Source organism: Erythranthe guttata, chromosome 6, assembly GCF_056151865.1.
Source record: "Erythranthe guttata isolate IM_541 chromosome 6, IM_541, whole genome shotgun sequence".
NCBI classification, from domain to species: Eukaryota; Viridiplantae; Streptophyta; class Magnoliopsida; order Lamiales; family Phrymaceae; genus Erythranthe; species Erythranthe guttata.
Genome location: NC_142538.1, coordinates 3,970,988 through 3,988,826, shown reverse-complemented (window position 1 = coordinate 3,988,826; position 17,839 = coordinate 3,970,988). Strand labels below are relative to the sequence as shown.

Here is a 17,839-nt window from a genome sequence, read left to right as displayed (position 1 = left end):
TATTACATTATTATTAATTAGAGTTTAGTACAATAATTAAGATTGCAAGTACGACAATATCATCATTCGTAGGTCAACTCTGCATGTGCCTACTCCTTATCTACTTCTTATGCATTTAACCCTTTCACCCTAATCATAAGTCATAACTAATTGAAGATTATATATATATATATATATATATATATATATATATATATATATATATATATATATATATATATATATATATATATATGAGTGTTAAAGAGATGATACATAGGTGAAGGGATTAAACGTTACAATTGAAAAAATGACCTGCGTCTACTAAAAGTCGTCCTGTATTTATCATTTTAGAAATTAAAACAAAGGGGTAAAAAAGATAAGTGGGGAAGGGGAGGAATTCATCACCTTCCAAATTGCTTAGGCAAATATAGGAATATTCTTTTTGGGCAAAAAGTTACCCTTTCAACTAATTTTGGCACTTAATTAGTTAACCAGAGTTTGGTAGTTGAGACAAAACGGTTGGATAAATATTTTAGTGTAAATTACAACCAACTCCCTTAGGTAAAATTAATTTACGAAAAACCTCTTATTTTTAAAAAAATACATCTTAACCCCTATAAATTGTAATTTTCTTACATTCACCCCTACAAAAGGGTGTTAATGTAAGAAATTTACAAACTATAGGGTCACAATGTAATTTCTAAAAATATGAGGGTTTTTTTCGTAAATTAACTTTATCTAAGGGAGGTGGTTGTAATTTACCCATACTAGTACGAGAAATTGGTGAAATTGTTTGGTGAATTACCAGAAGGGCACGTGCATGATGCATGCAATGCATGCTCTTTCTTTCTCCCTTTTTAAATATTTTTTTTTTTCTCATTCTTATTTATTTGAAATTTAATAAGTGTGGATATTTTTTTGTATTTCTTAAAAAAATAATTGACATACATAAAACAACTCAATGAATAGACATCTCAATTATATAATTGCCAGCAAGTCCTGTGCCCCAACATAATTAACATAATTAGACAAAAATGATTTATTTGTATGTCTGCAAATGCATTATATACATGCAGATATATTATATATACAGTTCTTTATTTAGTTTGGTGTAGTTTTTCATTAATCATACTCTTCACTTATCATTAGTTAGTTTGGTAAGTTTTTTTAATTATTTTATTTATTTAAAACCAATATTAATTCATCAAATAAAACAAAAAAAACATTAAACCAAGTGAGTTTATATTTGTGTGTATGTCCAATAATATCAAACCTCTTTTATTACATAGGCAAGAATTAGTCTGCATATATTCTGAATAACTACTCACATGATTTTTGCCTTCTGCTCCAACTTCTTATTCCAATTTTGGTTATATATTTATTTATAATAACAAATAAAAAAAAATGTTTGATGATTGACAGAAACAAAAAGCTCTATAAATATAATTTAATTACCCTAATATCTAAGACAAATCTTCATTATATATAGTTTGTTGCTAACATAGAAGGAAAACAATTTTTTTGTATTATTTTTGCTAATATAATCAAAGTCCCATCATACCCTAAAACAATTTGACTTTTGGTATATATAGATATAGCTTATAGTTCAAAGAATGTTGCATGATTATTAATGAACACTAATCATTCAAGAATAATTAACTAATCATTCACTTCACACACACATATATATAATATATGATCTGTATGCATATACATTAGCGGAGTCAGAATTTTACGTTCGCGGGACCAAATGCATTAAAAAATTTACGATGAGGGCTGATAACGCCAATTATACACGAATTGCATTAAATCTTTGCATAAGAATTAGGAATTCGAGAACTGTTGGGGGCAATGAACCCTATAGCCGTATGCTGTCTCCGCCACTACATAGATACATATACAAGAAAATATATATGTATATATATTAAATATGAAGTGAGGTTGCATTAAATAAGATATTAAATAGTTGCAAGCCCAAATAAATACACACATGAGAGGTCCTACAATACCCCCATTTCCTTTCCACCTTCCCTCCCACCGATCTATTACACTACTATATTATATTCTCTCTCTTGTCCATTTATTTCATTAATTTATTAATTTTATATATTAATTAATTAATTAATTAATATATATACTACAACCAACCAAACTATCAACTCACACCTATATATATCCCAACTACATTTTCTTATTTTTTTTTTAATTAAATTAAACTCTCATTGTAAGAAAAAAAAATGTCGAAGAAAATGAAAATGATTCCATCAATATTCAAGAACAGAGATTCCAAGCTGCAACAATGGCAGTGGCCGTTGTGCTACCACCACCCCAAGACACTCTCCTTTCGAGCAATCCAAGACGACGACGCCGTTTTCAAGACGGTTAACTCCGTTTTCCTCGACACCTCCGACGGCGTCGAGACGCCGGAATCTTGGTTCACCAACTCCGACGACTGCGCCAGCACTGCCAATCTCTCCACCGACGGGGGACATTACTCCGACGACGCCACCACTAAAAATTCTTCGCTGGAGACTGTCATAAGGGGGGTGCAGAGGTCGTCGGAGAGGCTGTTCTTCGAGCCCGGCGGCGACACCAGCTCCATTTTAATCAAAGATTGTACGGAGAAAACAATTACGGGAGACGACGCCGCCGTTGACGGCGTCGGCGGCGGTGGTGGGTGCTTGTCGCTGCCGTTGCCGTACAAGGAGAGCGTGGCGGTGGCGCTGGAATCGGAGGACCCGTATCTGGATTTCAAGAAATCAATGGCGGAGATGGTGGAGAGCCATGGCTTGGAGGATTGGGATTGCCTGGAGGAGCTGCTCCGGTGGTATCTCAAGATGAACGGCAAGATCAATCATGGCTTTATAGTTGGGGCGTTCGTTGATTTGCTCGTCGGAATGGCGGCGGCTGACGCCGCCGCCGCGGGCAGTTCTTCTTCTACGGCGGCGGCGGTGTGTTGTTCGTCGGAGGAGACAGCGTACTCGTCGGCGGATTCTTGCTTCTCTTCTCATTCGTCGCCGCTTTCTCTTTCTCCGGCGGCCGGAGTAGGTCGGGATGGTCAGACTCAGACGGGAATTGATGACCAAGGCGGTGACGTCATAATTGTACAATCTAATTATCTTTAATTTCAATGCATTTTCATCTCTTTTTTTTCATAAAACATTTTGGTCGTGTGTATACAAAGACTACTATACTTTGGTTCAATTAAAGAGCAAATTATTAATTAAATCAAGAATCTCAAATATTGAATACTACTACTCTAAATTATTAGGGTAAATTACGTAAGTAATGTCAAATTACGAAAAAAAATCATTCTTATTTAGGTAATTACAATCGCATTCCTCAACTATTGCACGATCAGATTAAACTGATTGCAATATTCACAAACTAAGTGTGTTAATTAAATGGGAAAGTTTCATGTTAAATAGTTGAACTATATATTATGTGAATTAAATTAAGAGAATGATGAAGGAGACATAAGAAAATGCAACAGCCTGTAATGATATAACGTTACAAAGATCATCTGTACTAGGACGTGGATTTTTACATGACATGATTTATTAGTTAATCATGAGAACTATTATTTATTTTAATTTAATTCAATTAGGCCCAAAATATTAAAATTAAGCAAATGAAGGACTATTTAGCCATGCTGTCATGGCTCAACGTAACTCCTATTATATATTAGCATAATCCAAGTTGAAACCAACAAAAGCTAGCATTTTACTTCTTTACCCCTCAAACCTCAAATTGGACAAACTCACAAACATAACCTACTATTGAATAGAGGATGTCTTAGGAAAAAAATATATTATACTCGCAAAGATTACATTTAGAGAAATATATGGAATTAACTATCAAGAAGATTACATCATTTTTGAAAAAAATGTTAAATGCAGCTAGACGAAAATTGCATATAAAGGACAGCATAGTATTTTTACCTCTGTAGAAGGAATTTCAAAGATTAATTTAGCTTCGATTCTTCACTAATTTTGTGAGGCTAACAGGAGTTATTGTCAAAGAAGCCCAAATTTCAAACATAAAAGATATGAATGAATGAATAAATGGTGTGGTCCAATTCAATAGGTCTAGTCATTAATTAATGCCTCAATTTCAACTGAAACCATAATATTATTATCATGCCCCAAAACGCCACATCTAACAACTCAATTTCAAGTTTATTACTCGCATTCTCATTTTTTGGGGCTTTTCAGTATAATAACGTGACACCACTGAAGCCAAATAAGGTTGCTGCATGTGATCAAACAATTTTGGAGCTAATTTACTTTTTTTTTTTTATATACATTTATTTTAATTAGAAGAATAAACTATTTCGAAATTGAACAAGTATATTCATATTTAGGAGTGTACGAATTTATTTAAAAACTGTGTACCAAAATAAATGTGTGGAACAATTACTATTCATTCACGAGAAGTCCACACAAAAGTCAGCAATTGCCACCATACTAAACATCACTCTCACCACTCTGCAACTTCAAACACAGACATTTGAAAATAAAATTTCAAATCTCAATTGACAAATAGAGCAACATACACACACTCTGGGAAGGCAAAATTACCATAGCACCCTCCTCCTGCGTGCATTTCGAAACATGATCGAGAAATAAATTAGTAAAAATAGTATAGATCAAATAATTTCTTTATTTGGTTGATGGTAAAATGATGGCTAAAGTAATTCAACCTAAGATTTTACATCAACCAAACAAACAAATAAGACTATAATAGTAAATAAATGCAACTTAATAACTGCCCATTCAAATTTCCAAATTTCAGGTCTATATAAATGTAGCAGGAAAATGTCAATTTGTAACATAAGTTCATTCAAGGTTGCAAAACCTAATAAAGAAGAGGCAACACAGTCTCAAAGAACCAGCAAAAAAGAAAAGCAAATATCGAATCCAACCAACTTAAATAAGAAACATAATAAAGACAACATCGCAACATAAATAAATGCAAACTCACGAGCAGAACAGAGCCAGCCAGAATAACTTACTTATCCGTCACGAATTTCCATATCATGTCGAATGACTGACTCATCGAACTTAATCCGAATCCTCGAAAAATTCCGCATCATCATCCGGCTCGTCAAAAGACCGGATATCAACCTGGTAGCGAAGTATACCTCCAATGCCACCAAAGCCTCGGCAAAACTGCGAACCCTCTTGCGAACGATTAGTGACAAACTCGAGCGAGCACCCAAAGTTTCTGTACTCGTTAGCAAACCACTCGAGCAGCGGCATTTTGTCTTGCACCTCCAATTCTGCAGCAGTTTCAGCATCTTTAAAATTGCTCTGGTCATTCTCCTGCTCCTTGTTGAAGTACTTTATCACAATCTCATTCGTCACACTGTTTTTGAACAAGAAACGGTTTATATCCAAATTCTCCCACACTATCAGTGTCTCCACAGCTCCCATCTCAAGCCCTTTGATTGTGTCGTCCACTCCAAAAACGTACTTCCCAGTATCCTGACTAATTTCCTCGAAGAATTTGCCGATCAATCGCTTTTCTTGAATGAACTTCACATTCGACAGAATTTCCGCAGATAGTTCAATAGCCTGGTTGAAGCCATTCTCCCCTCCATATGACACATCCACCACATTCAGTATCTTCGCCTGGAGCCGAGGGTCAAACATGTCCGACTGACTCAACTCAGTCTTGAAATCAGCGGATCCAGCTAGTATAAGCCCCGATACATTCGGCTGGCTGGTGGCAGGGTTGATGTAGAACTGTGTCGCCAGCTCAGCGGTCTTTCTCACGTAGTTGTGCCTCTTCTCCATTCGAAGACGAGCGAATCGAAGAGCCGACTGCCCACCTCGCCCGTGCTTCTTCGGAAGATCAACTGTGAACTTGTGAAGCACTTCTCTAGTGTTGCCGCTCAAGGTACCGAAAAGGGTCCCGTTCCCATCCATGACAATGAAACCAAACTTCTCATCGGATTCCAAGAGCTGAGTCAAGGGCTCGGTGTGAAATTTGTTGTCACAAAGGTATAAGGAAGCATTGATTGGCTTAAATGGCATGAAGTCGAAGGTGACTTTTTTCTCTTTTCCATCATCAGTAACTATAGTTCCAGTGTAGAGAACTAGTCCATTAACGGGGACCTTGTTGTAGAGTTTAAGCCTCTGTTGTGCAGAAGTGATTGCACCTAGTACAGATTGACGATTAACCCTACTTTTGATATTTGAAGCTGTACCGTACTCTTCCGCCAGCATCTTCGTCACTCGGGCTATTTGATCGCCTGGGGGAATGATGAGGGATATCATGCTCGTACCATTTCCTCTAGCAGCTTCTAGAGCCTTGATCAATTTCTTTATCTTCCATATCTCGATATTCTTGTCGTTTTCCTGACTATCCGACATAGTGACTTGTATTAGCAGCTATGCTCAACCTGATAAGAGGGCAGTAAGAAAAAAAATTCAATCTACTTTTATAAGGAGTAAATGCAACAAATACAGCAGTCAGATGATAAAGATTAATGATGGATAAAAAAAGAACAAAAAATCGAAAAATGCAGATTAAGTTAATTGTTTCTCTCCTTTTCTGATAATGTTTAGTTCTAACCAGGCTGAGCACCTTTAATTTTTATTATGCACATCAAAGTATATTGGCTCCCAGTGATTCTGGTAACATCTTAAATCTATCTTAGTTGGAAGATTAACGAAGACCATAAAGCACTATCCAGCAATTATAAGCTGGATACTAAACGGAAGTCCTAGGAATTTTTTTATTAGCTGAAAATGACCAGGCGAAAGACTTTTGACGTATTAATTCCATCACGGAACCACGTGAAGCAACATAAAACGTTTTCTTGAGTGCAATTGTTGCCAAACTTGGTCTTTATGAAAGTGGCAAAAAAATAAATGATAAGCAGTGACGCAAATTATTTTAATTTAGAGAAGCGAAACAAAAAGAAACAAGTCCACGATTTCTCTTCCCCTGCACTAACCACAAACTGGAACTAAAATGAAAATACTCAACTTTGATCGGTACACACAAATGGAACCATTACTGATAATATAAAAAGAAAATCCCCAAATAGACATTTTTGTGATAGACTGAGAAGGCAAAAGTGTAAAGATATATCAAACTCTCGTTAAAATTGAAAGGCACAAGTTTACATACATCCAAATACGTAAATACAGACAAAAACACAATCACACCAATCATAGAAGATAACTTGCCCATATTAAATATATAAGATCCCGAGGCGTATACCTAAAAGGGCATGCCGCCACAGACACAGTACAAGGAAACGCATTAACCAAAAAAAGAGCGAAAAGACAAACATATATGAGAGACACTTTTGCTAATTTATAAATAAACATACGTATATATACACAGTTGGGATATGTGTGAGCATGTCACTCGTGTGTACACGAGAGGTTCAAATTAACACACACACACACACACGCTTCTCCTAAACAGACAAACATGAAAAAATCAATCTTCATCCAAAAGTACAAACATATATGTACATATCGCGCGTCTACATCATTTTTCCATAAATTTTAATAACAAACCCTAGTTTCGATTTTACCTTCTGATTCATACAAAAGAGATCTGGCAGTATTTTATTCGTCGAATCACATCCATCATCAATCTCTCATAAACTTCTAAATCAAAATCGTCAGATTCCAGAAAGACAAAAATCAAAAAACCCACTCAAGTCGATACTGGCAGTCACACAAGTGCTAAATCATACCATTTCATAAGAACAAGCGCTAGATTTCTATCAGAGGTTTGTTTGTTTCTGTTTAATTCAATCAAAAATCAACAAAATCTACACATATCACGATTCTCTACAATTCAAAAACCTAACAGTAAATACGGAATCCACAAACAAAAGAACCAAAAAAAAAACCGCAAATTTCGAAGGTAAAGGAAGAAGAATTACACGCACCTCAGGATTGAAATCGAAAGGTGGGGTGCTGCGAAGACCACACGAACAGCGCCCTAGAAAGATAAAATCGGATTGATTAATAGAGGAAAAAGAAAAAGGGGCAAAATTGAAAAGAATGAGAGGACTAATTTTCAGTGAGGGATTTCTATTTAGGTTTTGTTTGACAGCTATTACTCACTTGGCTGCTGCTGACGGCGTCACTCTCTCACGTTAAATCTTTGTTTTTATTTACCGAAAATCTTATATAAATTACATGCGATATTAATAAGGGGCCATTAATGTTATTAATTATTATTATCTAATTCGAAATATAATTGTCTTTATGTTTTTTTTTTTTAATCTAAAAATAAAAGTAATTTTATTTTTGTAGAATGAAGACTAAAATAGGAAAATGTATTTTAATTTTAATAAATTCTTTTTAATATCCTCAAAATGATTATTGTTATTTTTATTAGAGAACAGAGTCATTTTTAAGTTTTATTTGGTCGATATTTGATTTTCTTGCAAAATAATACAAAACAATTAATTCTCGTAAAAAGTAGAAAAAACGCATTTTTGTAATTTTTGTTTCAAATATTGAACTAAGAAATATTCAAAATTATATTAAGAAAAAAGATAAAGAAAAAAAAGGCCTAAAGTTATGGATTTTGGCCCCTTTGTGCCAAATTTGAATCTATTGGCCCAATAATTTGATGCCAATTTTGAAAATAAAATGTGGGTCAATTTTAAAACCCAATATTTTAATCTTCCAGGTGAGGTTTTAATTTACATTTGGAATCAAATCGAAAATCCAGGAGTCAATAGACTGTTGACTAAACTATTTGGTTGATCTATACCGTTACTGAGGCACTATTATCTGGACATCAAACACGTCCATCGTCGTTGAGGCACTACTATCTGGACATCAAAACATCTCTATTACCGTCGATGCGCCACCATCTGGACATAAAACACCTTTACCGTCGGAATTGAAACAACCTTCCTCTCATGAACCGACAACTTTCTCCTCTACAGCCTTGACCAACACATCGTATGGCTGAGCTTCTTCAATCCGTCCGATACACTCCTATTTTTCTTCTATCGATTTGAGTATTTGACGTAATCGACTATGCATAGCCCATTTAGTACACCATCATTTAGGACATATCTAAAAATTTAATAACATTGTAGTCACAAAAATTCATCCAAAGAGAAATGAAATGAAAAAAAAGTAATGAATCTTTTAATTAATCCTTTACTCAAACAATAAATCTTGAAATTGCTTTATTCCTTTTGCTCCCTTTAAGAAAGATAATCATAAGATGGCCTCTCACACACTACACACACTTCCCAATCCCTTCAACCAGACACAAGAAAGACACAAATACACTCTCTCTCTCTCTCTCTCTCTCTCTCTCTCTCTCTCTCATGCAGTTTCCCTTCTCTCTTCTTTAACACATCTTCTTCTCTTTCTTTCCCTCTCTTTATACCAAAGTTCTTATTAAGAAAACAAATAAATATTACTCATACTGATCAAGAAAAAGTATCTGCTCCATTCTTGATTTTAAGGATATGCAGCTCCCATTTTATTCAAACTACTACTTGAATTAAAATAAATTAATTTTATAATATTTTTTTAAATTAACTTTTTTTTAATCAGTCCTACTTCATATACATCATTCCACCTTTATATATCTCTTGTTAATAGAAAAGCCACACAGACAACTTAGCTTTGCCTCACATGCCTTCCACTTTCACACATTTATACGTTTTTTTTTTCCTTTTCTTTTCTTTTTTCTTCTAAACTTTAGCACACAAAACCAACACTAACAAGAAAGGTACAAATCTCACTTCATATATTTATATATAACCCCTCTTCCCATCATCTTACATTATTAAACCCCTCAAAAAACCACTACATTCATAACACACACACACACACACACACACACACACAATCTTGAAAGAAAAAAAACTGAAAGATGAGAAGTGGAGGAGGATACACACTTCATCAGTCCCTCACCATTGAAGCAGCTTCCATGGTCAAACAATCAGTCAACCTAGCAAGAAGGAGGGGCCATGCACAAGTCACCCCCCTCCACGTGGCAATCTCCATGCTCTCCTCTCCAACATCCCTCCTCAAAAGGGCTTGCCTCAAATCACACTCCCACCCACTCCAATGCAAAGCACTCGAGCTCTGCTTCAACGTAGCCCTAAACCGCCTCCCGACATCCTCCGCCTCCGCCTCCTCCACCCCCCTCCACGTGGGCCCACACCCCCACCTCCCTTCTCTATCCAACGCCCTCGTGGCGGCCTTCAAGCGTGCCCAGGCACACCAGAGGCGAGGCTCGATAGAGAACCAGCAGCAGCCTATCCTCGCTCTCAAAGTCGAGATCGAGCAGCTCGTGATCTCCATCCTCGACGATCCCAGCGTCAGCCGAGTCATGAGGGAGGCCGGCTTCTCCAGCACTCAGGTCAAATCCAACGTCGAGCAATCCGTCTCCGTAATTACTAAAATACCCTCGGAAAAGATCAGTACCAGTATCAGTACCACCAGTTGCAGTCATCTTACCAACGCGACGAGTGTCTTGGAGGCAATGATGAACAAGAAAACGAGAAACACCGTCATCGTGTGCGACAGCAAGGCGAGAGGCGAGGGTTTGGTCAAGGAGGTGATCGAAAAGTTCGACCGGAGAGACGTCCCGTCGGAGATGAAGCTCGTGCAGTTCATAAGCGTCCCGCTTTTCACGCTGAGGAATATATCGAAGGAGGAGTTCGAGGTGAAGCTTCTCGAGCTGAGGTCACTCGTGAGGTCATACGTTAGTAGGGGAGTTGTTCTTTATCTCGGCGATCTCGATAGGGTTTCGGAGTTTTGGTCCGAATATTATAATAATAATAATAGTAATAATGGAGTACTGTGCCAGCTGTACAATCCTATGGAGTATATGGTAATGGAGATAAGTAGGTTAATTTGTGGTGGAGGAGATGATGATCAAATTAGCAGAAGGGTTTGGTTAATGGGAGTTGCAACTTTTCAGACATATGCAAAATGCAAAATTGGAAGGCCTTCTTTGGAGATTCTTTGGAATCTTTATCCTCTTACAATTTCTGGCAGTAGCAATTTGGGACTTGGTCTTAGCCTAGACAGGTAATTCATTAATTAATTAAAAAAAAAATCGATTTTTTTCGATTTTTTTTTTACTTATAATTCGAGTGCGTTTATATATATGTGTTGATTAAATGTGTGTGTATATTGTTTGCAGTGGGATGCATGATGAAGTGAAAAAGGAGGGAAATGATGGAATAATCGAGAAGCAACTACTCGTTTGCTGCCCGGATTGTACGAAGAACTTCGCGAAAGAAAAGTGCTACTTCATCAATGGTGGTGGTGCAGCCTCTTGTTCAAGCTTGCCATCATGGCTCCAGCACTACAAAGATAATGAGAATAGACAATTATTACAAGTTAATAATCAGGTTTGTTTTTCTTAATTATTTTCTCAATGCATGTTAATTACATGCATATATATATAACTTTTAATTTTTAATTTATTTTAATTTTTGTCTCATGTTATATGATTGGTAATTGCATGCAGAAGGAATGTGATGAAAAGATTAAGCATCTCTGCAAGAAATGGAACTCAATCTGCGGTTCGATTCACGCGAAACCACGGAGAATCTTCGATCTTTCTCCGTCTTCCTCCTCCACCTCGTTGTCGTCGTCAAATAATAAAAAGCCGGAATTTCACAAAAAGGCGGCGCTCTTCGATAATTGGCCGGTGATATTCGAAAGAAACGAGACGGAAGTTGTTTCTAAACCACCACCGAAACCGGACCTTCTATCAAACCCTAATTCAAGTCCTAATTCGGCTTCGTCTAGCGAAGCAAGTGGCCGAGATGATCATCTGATCATGGAGTTGTTCCCTCGTAATAAATCGACGGAATATTCCGACAGCCACGAGAATATACTTTGCGGTGCACTTGAAAAGAAAGTCCCGTGGCAGAAACGTGTAATCCCGGATATTGTGAGTACAATCCTCAAATGCAGATCCGGGATTAAGACGAGTATTAATAATATTCCGGTTAATGCCGATCAATTATTCAGACAAGAAAGCTGGCTGTTTTTCTTGGGCTCCGACAATGGCGGCAAAGAGGCGATTGCGAGAGAACTTGCTAAGACCGTGTTTGGCTCTCAAAATGAAGACGATAATTTTGTTGCCACGTCATCAACAACAACGACGAGAGCTGAGTCAGCGAGTGATGATCAAGAAGTGATGAGCAAAAGCACTAAGAAGAGGGCAAGAGATGTTAGTAATAATGAGAATGGTGGGAGTGTTATTTACGAGAGATTTTTGGAGGCGGTTAGGTTAAATCCGAGCCGAGTGTTCTACGTGGAAGATGTCGATAAGCTCGATCGTCGGAGTTTGAAGGGGTTCGAGAAAATGATGAGGGACGGAAGTGTTGTACTTTGCGACGGTGAGGTTGTACTTTTGAAGGACGCCATTGTCGTTTTGAGCTGCGAAAAGTTCGTCAGTTTCGAAGAAGAAGAAGAAGATCGAGAAAATAGCGACGACGACGATGAGTCGAAAGCGAAGAAGAAGACGAAGAAATGTGGAGTACCGTTGGATTTGAACATTGCAACAGAAGATGGGATTTTGGATTTAGTGGACTTGCAAATAGTACTCAATAATCCAGGTCTTGTAAATTCAATGTGTTAGAGCAAAAAACATAAGCTGTAATATCCTATGTAATTTCTTCATATTTTAAACTTTTTTTCTTTTTTTTTTAAATATTTTATTTTATTTTTATTATTTTTACCTAAGTTAAATAGTGTATGCAAATGATGTTTTCATAATTGATATGCAGTTTATTTTACACGAAATTAGTAATTCAATGTACTATATATTATTACATGCAAGATAAGTAATTAATTACTAAGAAACACTTATTAAAGTTCAATTTTTATGTTTATTATTAATATTTATTTATTTTGTGCAGTGTGAGTGTGACTGTGACCAATATTTTGAGCTTTTAGCACTTAATTGGACCGGACCGGTAACCGGGTCGTGGTTTGACTCATCGAACCGGCTGGTCCTATTGGATTTAAAATTAAAAAAATATTCATATTAATGATTACTGTTAAGTTCAATTCATAAGAGGTGTAATCATTAAGGTGGATCAAATATGATATCAATATCGAAATAAGAGCTCGCATTCGATATATATTTGAACCACAAATATTAAATTAAAATAAATAAATAAATAAAACCCACCAAAGATATGTTAGTTGAAGTGATTATGAACATAATTTCTTGAAAACATTGAAAAAATATATAAATATAGGAGTAGTATTTACAAACCTAACTTTGAGGAATATTAATTAGAAGCTTTCTAGTAGTTAGTGCTGGCTTTTCTCACCTCGAGCTTTGCCCCCATTATCACATCAAAAAAATAAAAAAAATAAAAAAAAAAAACCCTCAAAATCTATAAAGTCTACAAGGTTATTGAAAACAAATTATTATGTATATATATTTAGTTTGATTATAAATAAATAAATTCGTAAGTAGGAGTTTAAAACGTGAAGCAAATTATGGTCGAAATTTACTAGTACTCTAGGTCAAATTTCATTTCAGACGACTTTTTATTTGCAACAATAAAATTTCATCACACTTTATGTGCTATTATTAGCGTAATCGTCGCAAGTATAATGATATAGTTTCACTTAATTATTTGCTGAGGTTCCCTCTATAAAATAAAGGTGTGGTCAAATAAGTTCAAAAAAATCTAGTATCTAAAACCAATGATTGAATAATCAGCATCTTTTGTACATATGATTAAAATATATGATTAATATCAAGAGTAGCCGTTTCAAAAGGATGAAAAAAAGCATGCAAGATCTTCAAAAATAATCTTGAAAATTAATCATAAAAAATATAGTTAATTATATATATATATATATATATATATATATATATATATATATATATATATATATATATATATATATATATATATTGGGAAAATCCCAAAGAAAAGGAGAAAAGCAAAAGGGGCACTAAATATGTCTTTCTAAGGTTTTGATAATCTTTCTCTAAAGTATCCATTATATGTACACACTTTTGTAAGGCAATTCAACTTTTTTCATTCTTGACACTACATTTTAGCCAAGACAAGCTTCTAAACTTCAATCTTTTTTTTCTTACAACTATGTATATATAGATATATGTGTGTGTAATTGTGTGTGTTTTGTAGCTTTTGTGTGTGTGACAAAAGGGGTGGGTGAGGCTTGGAATGGAGACAAAGTTTCCACACAATGTTCTTTTGCAGTCTTTAATAAGTAAAATAAAAGGTAGCAATGGCGCTTTTTTAAATATACGGCAAATTACGGCCATTTTCAATATTACGTTAAATTATGAAAAAATCTACTCCCTCTGTTCCACAGTAACTGTCTCTTTTTAAAAATATTTTTGTTCAATATTATCTGTCACTTTAGATTTCTAATTCTGCATTAAATGTATTTTACTATTTTAACCTTATTAATGCATCTCTAAACATTAATTCTCTCTTATAAATCATTAAATGATAAAGGTTGTTTTAGTCATTTTATGTGATTTTCCTAAATCAAGCTACATTAATTGAATTTCTTAATCTTTGTGCAAAATGAAAAAAGACACTTATTTAGGAACTGATGGAGTATCATGTTTTGATAATTGCAACCACATTTCTCAATTATGTATTATCTTACTAAATAATCCTTATTCAATAAGTAAATTTGATACGATCAATCTAGATGTATAAGATAATGCATAACTGAATGAATGGCTGATTGTAATTACCAAAAGCACGAAAGAATTTCTTCGTAATATGAACCAGCGCTAATAGTTACATAAATTTATCAAAAAAGAAAAAAAAGAAAAAAAGAAATTGCTTCACATATAAAGCCCTTTTCTTTTCGTTGCTTTCTATTGCAAGTGGAATTTTTAATTTTTGATTTTTGCATGAAAGTAAGGGAAGCCTCGGATCTCTAACCCGTTCAATCAGTTGTCACTATACTTCTCTCTTTCTCTCTCACACAAAGCACACACAGTTAAGGTGTGATGAATGCATTGGATCCCACAAATCAAATCATCATACTCACATTATTACTTGGATTTTTGTAGATAATAAAAGTTAAAAGAAAAGAGATTTAAAAAAAAAGATTAATTAATTATTGTATATAGTATAATGTTTTTATGAGGTGATTGACTCGGTCAAAAAAGAGGATTGAAACACACATAAAAAGTAACAAGAATGTTTTTTTTCTTTTGGATATGGTTTGACGATGATGCTGTTCCCAATGATTGTTTGTTCATTTTTAGAGAGAGAAAGAAAGATGAGAGAGAGAGAGAGAGAGATGCATGTGCACCCCATCTCATGCAAAAATAAAGGGACGAGAATATATATATTCTCATTTATTTATTTTTTACTGTAAAAAATATTTTTAAAATACAGTATTATATTGATATATATATAATATATTCCTATTGGGCCATATACTAATGGGCCTAGTAGCTATAATTTGGGCCACCCCATAAGGCCCAATTCATCATCCATTTACAAATAAATAAGTTAATTAGTGGTTAACATATAAAAAAAATTGAAATTATATATTATAAAAATTCGAAATTATATACTTTTATAATAAACCATCTTACAAATTGCGACCATAATTAAGAACATTTGTTTCAAATATGTACACACCATTATTACATAAATTAAAAAACATTGCACACAACGTGTTTGAGGAAATGCTTCACAGAGATGGATCCTTGCCAAAACTCATCAGAGCATGAGTTGCAAACATGGACGCTCGTTTCGCCACCTCAACAACTCGGCCAACTAACGGTACTTTAACCGTCTCTCTGTTCGATAACGGTTTCTTGTCCCACCTGTCATAATTAAATTCAGCAAATATCTAACGAGAACGGAAAAAATAAATTCAATCAACCCCGGTTCGGTTAGAATTTAGAATTTATGAAACAATTGAAATATATATTACCAATCTTCATGACGAACAATTTTGCCGTCCTCAGTTCGCAGCGTGATGAGTGATATCATATTTATGTCCTTCCCAAGGAATTTGTAGTATTGTTTGTTATCGATTAGTATCTGAATTTAACATAAAATAAATTAAACATAGTCCAGATATTAAAATTAAGTGTGACATTAAATTACCTTTTAAAGAAATGAAAACATAAACTGATATTCTAGATCTTTTTTTAAATTACCTCCGTCTTTCCGGGTGAAATTACTTTTTCTTCGATACTGTACTCCACGATTCTTGATTCGCTGAACACCTGAGGTAAAATCAAATATTCATTCAATTGAAATTGGCTGACATAATAATAATAATAATTAAAAAAAAAAAAAGATATGGTAGAACCTTGGCAAGTGAATAGAATGATGATTTGATCTGTTTTACCCTGCAGCCAAACAGAGAAGATACTTTTCCGGTTAAGTTAACACTAATTTTTATTATTTATTAAGTTGAGTAATTACCAAATAAATCGTGTATGCATATATGATGAAGGCATCATATATTCTTCTTTTCTTACAACTGATTTTATGCATACACGATTTATTTCCGAGAAATAAATCGTTTTCTTACAACTGATTTTTTAAAATCGTTTATGCATAAAAGCTCTCCTATAGTCGTAACTAGAGAAATTTCATAATCGTACTTGTGAAAATTGTCACCCAAACGATAACAGAGCTCTCGTGCGCAGTACCTAAAGATGGAAAAGCTCTCGGAAATCCGGATTTATACGAAAGCAACTCGTCTATTTTTCAACATTTACGTACATCATTCCAAAAATTGACGTATAAGAATTGAAGTATTGGCGGCATAGCCAAATCAAGTATGAAGTTATCTCTCATGGTATATATGTACTGTGTCGTCCATTTTTTATGCTTATCGACAGCATTTATACCGAAAGACTCTATTTCATATAAAGCAGCATAAATACATCGAGTAGCAACAGCTTACCCCTGAGCGCACATAAGCGGATCTACAAAGGTTGCGTGTGGAGCATATATTTCAAAATCTTGAGGAGTTGCACGCGATGCATAGCTGAAATTATTTTCAATGAAAAAAATAATTACGCATATAACAAACGAGTGGCAGGAGAATAAAAACCCTATTGTGGAAGAGTCGAACAACAGAAGCACACCTCTTCATTTTAAGCTAAACTACAACTCATCTAAACATGATCTGTTTTTCTAAACATAGAACCGTACGCTACAAGAATAATTGTTTTTAACATGATTGCTAAATTTACTTAACTAGATAACCAATAGCACGCTACACGAACAATCGTCGCCCGGCGTCTCTTTGAAAAGAAAAATGACAACCCTAACATATTATTTTGAGTTCATAATGACATCCCAATTTTGAAAAAAAAAATGAAAATAGAAAATATTCGAATACTTGTCGATCTATATTCGAATATTGAGTAATTATTATCAGTCAATTCAATAATCATAAAAGGAAATGAAAATTATGAAAAGGGCACTCACAGATTGAGAATATGAGGGAGTATATAATCAGATACAGATTTTGGTGGTTTCTCATCACAAGCTTCCTTACAGTAACCTTCCTTCAGTTCATTCTTTACAGAATCCTCATCAGATTCTTCACCCCACAAAATAAATTAAAACACACACACACACAAATCATTATTACAAGTGGACTTTACAAATTAATAAAAAAATATCAAGAATCAAGAATCAGAAGAAACAGAAGAAAGTAAATTTACCTTGTGTGTATTTTCCCATGTTGGATTTGAGATAATCTGATCTGGGAATTCAGAATTGAAGAAGAAGAAGAATTGGGGAAGAAGAAAGCAAATAGTAGGCCGAGAAGTGGGTAATGGCTCACAAGGTGGCACGTGGCGGCATTCAGTCCCAGTGTAGTTATGTTTGACC

General features: G+C 34.7%; 4 protein-coding genes across 5 annotated transcripts; 2 read left to right on the top strand and 2 right to left on the bottom strand.

The window, feature by feature from the left end:
• The first annotated feature begins 2,179 nt into the window (after nucleotides 1-2,179).
• OFP13 (ovate family protein 13) lies at nucleotides 2,180-3,210 on the top strand. Its single transcript, XM_013002758.2, has one exon. The coding sequence runs from the start codon at nucleotides 2,220-2,222 to the stop codon at nucleotides 3,105-3,107; it is 888 nt and encodes a 295-aa protein (XP_012858212.2). The 5' UTR covers nucleotides 2,180-2,219; the 3' UTR covers nucleotides 3,108-3,210.
• A 1,552-nt stretch (nucleotides 3,211-4,762) lies between these two features.
• On the bottom strand, nucleotides 4,763-8,112 carry LOC105977714 (eukaryotic peptide chain release factor subunit 1-3). Of its 2 annotated transcripts, none has more exons than XM_013003067.2 (2): nucleotides 7,901-8,112; nucleotides 4,763-6,388 (listed from the first exon to the last, which is right to left on the bottom strand). In XM_013003067.2, exon 2 carries the CDS (start codon nucleotides 6,357-6,359, stop codon nucleotides 5,046-5,048), a length of 1,314 nt encoding a protein of 437 aa, XP_012858521.1. In that variant the 5' UTR covers nucleotides 6,360-6,388; nucleotides 7,901-8,112; the 3' UTR covers nucleotides 4,763-5,045. The 2 variants fall into 2 exon arrangements, with proteins under 2 accessions (XP_012858521.1, XP_088675662.1); XM_088819536.1 differs by having other exon boundaries at nucleotides 7,895-8,035.
• A 1,484-nt stretch (nucleotides 8,113-9,596) lies between these two features.
• Nucleotides 9,597-12,657, top strand: LOC105977943 (protein SMAX1-LIKE 3). Its single transcript, XM_013003344.2, has 3 exons — nucleotides 9,597-11,027; nucleotides 11,143-11,353; nucleotides 11,473-12,657. The coding sequence occupies exons 1-3, from the start codon at nucleotides 9,862-9,864 to the stop codon at nucleotides 12,592-12,594; spliced, it is 2,499 nt and encodes an 832-aa protein (XP_012858798.2). The 5' UTR covers nucleotides 9,597-9,861; the 3' UTR covers nucleotides 12,595-12,657.
• A 2,868-nt stretch (nucleotides 12,658-15,525) lies between these two features.
• On the bottom strand, nucleotides 15,526-17,839 carry LOC105977684 (Nuclear transport factor 2 (NTF2) family protein). Its single transcript, XM_013003031.2, has 7 exons — nucleotides 17,671-17,839; nucleotides 17,432-17,546; nucleotides 16,902-16,985; nucleotides 16,299-16,338; nucleotides 16,144-16,212; nucleotides 15,915-16,024; nucleotides 15,526-15,804 (listed from the first exon to the last, which is right to left on the bottom strand). The coding sequence occupies exons 1-7, from the start codon at nucleotides 17,687-17,689 to the stop codon at nucleotides 15,669-15,671; spliced, it is 573 nt and encodes a 190-aa protein (XP_012858485.2). The 5' UTR covers nucleotides 17,690-17,839; the 3' UTR covers nucleotides 15,526-15,668.

Excerpts from the sequence above, each read along its gene's own strand:
- LOC105977714 (XM_013003067.2), bottom strand. The coding sequence starts at position 6,359 with ATGTCGGATAGTCAGGAAAACGACAAGAATATCGAGATATGGAAGATA.
- LOC105977684 (XM_013003031.2), bottom strand. Across the intron at positions 16,213-16,298 it reads CATTCTATTCACTTGCCAAG|GTGTTCAGCGAATCAAGAAT; the intron begins GTTCTACCATAT and ends ATTTTACCTCAG. Across the intron at positions 15,805-15,914 it reads ATTGTTCGTCATGAAGATTG|GTGGGACAAGAAACCGTTAT; the intron begins GTAATATATATT and ends TAATTATGACAG.
- OFP13 (XM_013002758.2), top strand. The coding sequence starts at position 2,220 with ATGTCGAAGAAAATGAAAATGATTCCATCAATATTCAAGAACAGAGAT.
- LOC105977943 (XM_013003344.2), top strand. The coding sequence starts at position 9,862 with ATGAGAAGTGGAGGAGGATACACACTTCATCAGTCCCTCACCATTGAA. Across the intron at positions 11,028-11,142 it reads CTTGGTCTTAGCCTAGACAG|TGGGATGCATGATGAAGTGA; the intron begins GTAATTCATTAA and ends TATTGTTTGCAG. Across the intron at positions 11,354-11,472 it reads TATTACAAGTTAATAATCAG|AAGGAATGTGATGAAAAGAT; the intron begins GTTTGTTTTTCT and ends AATTGCATGCAG.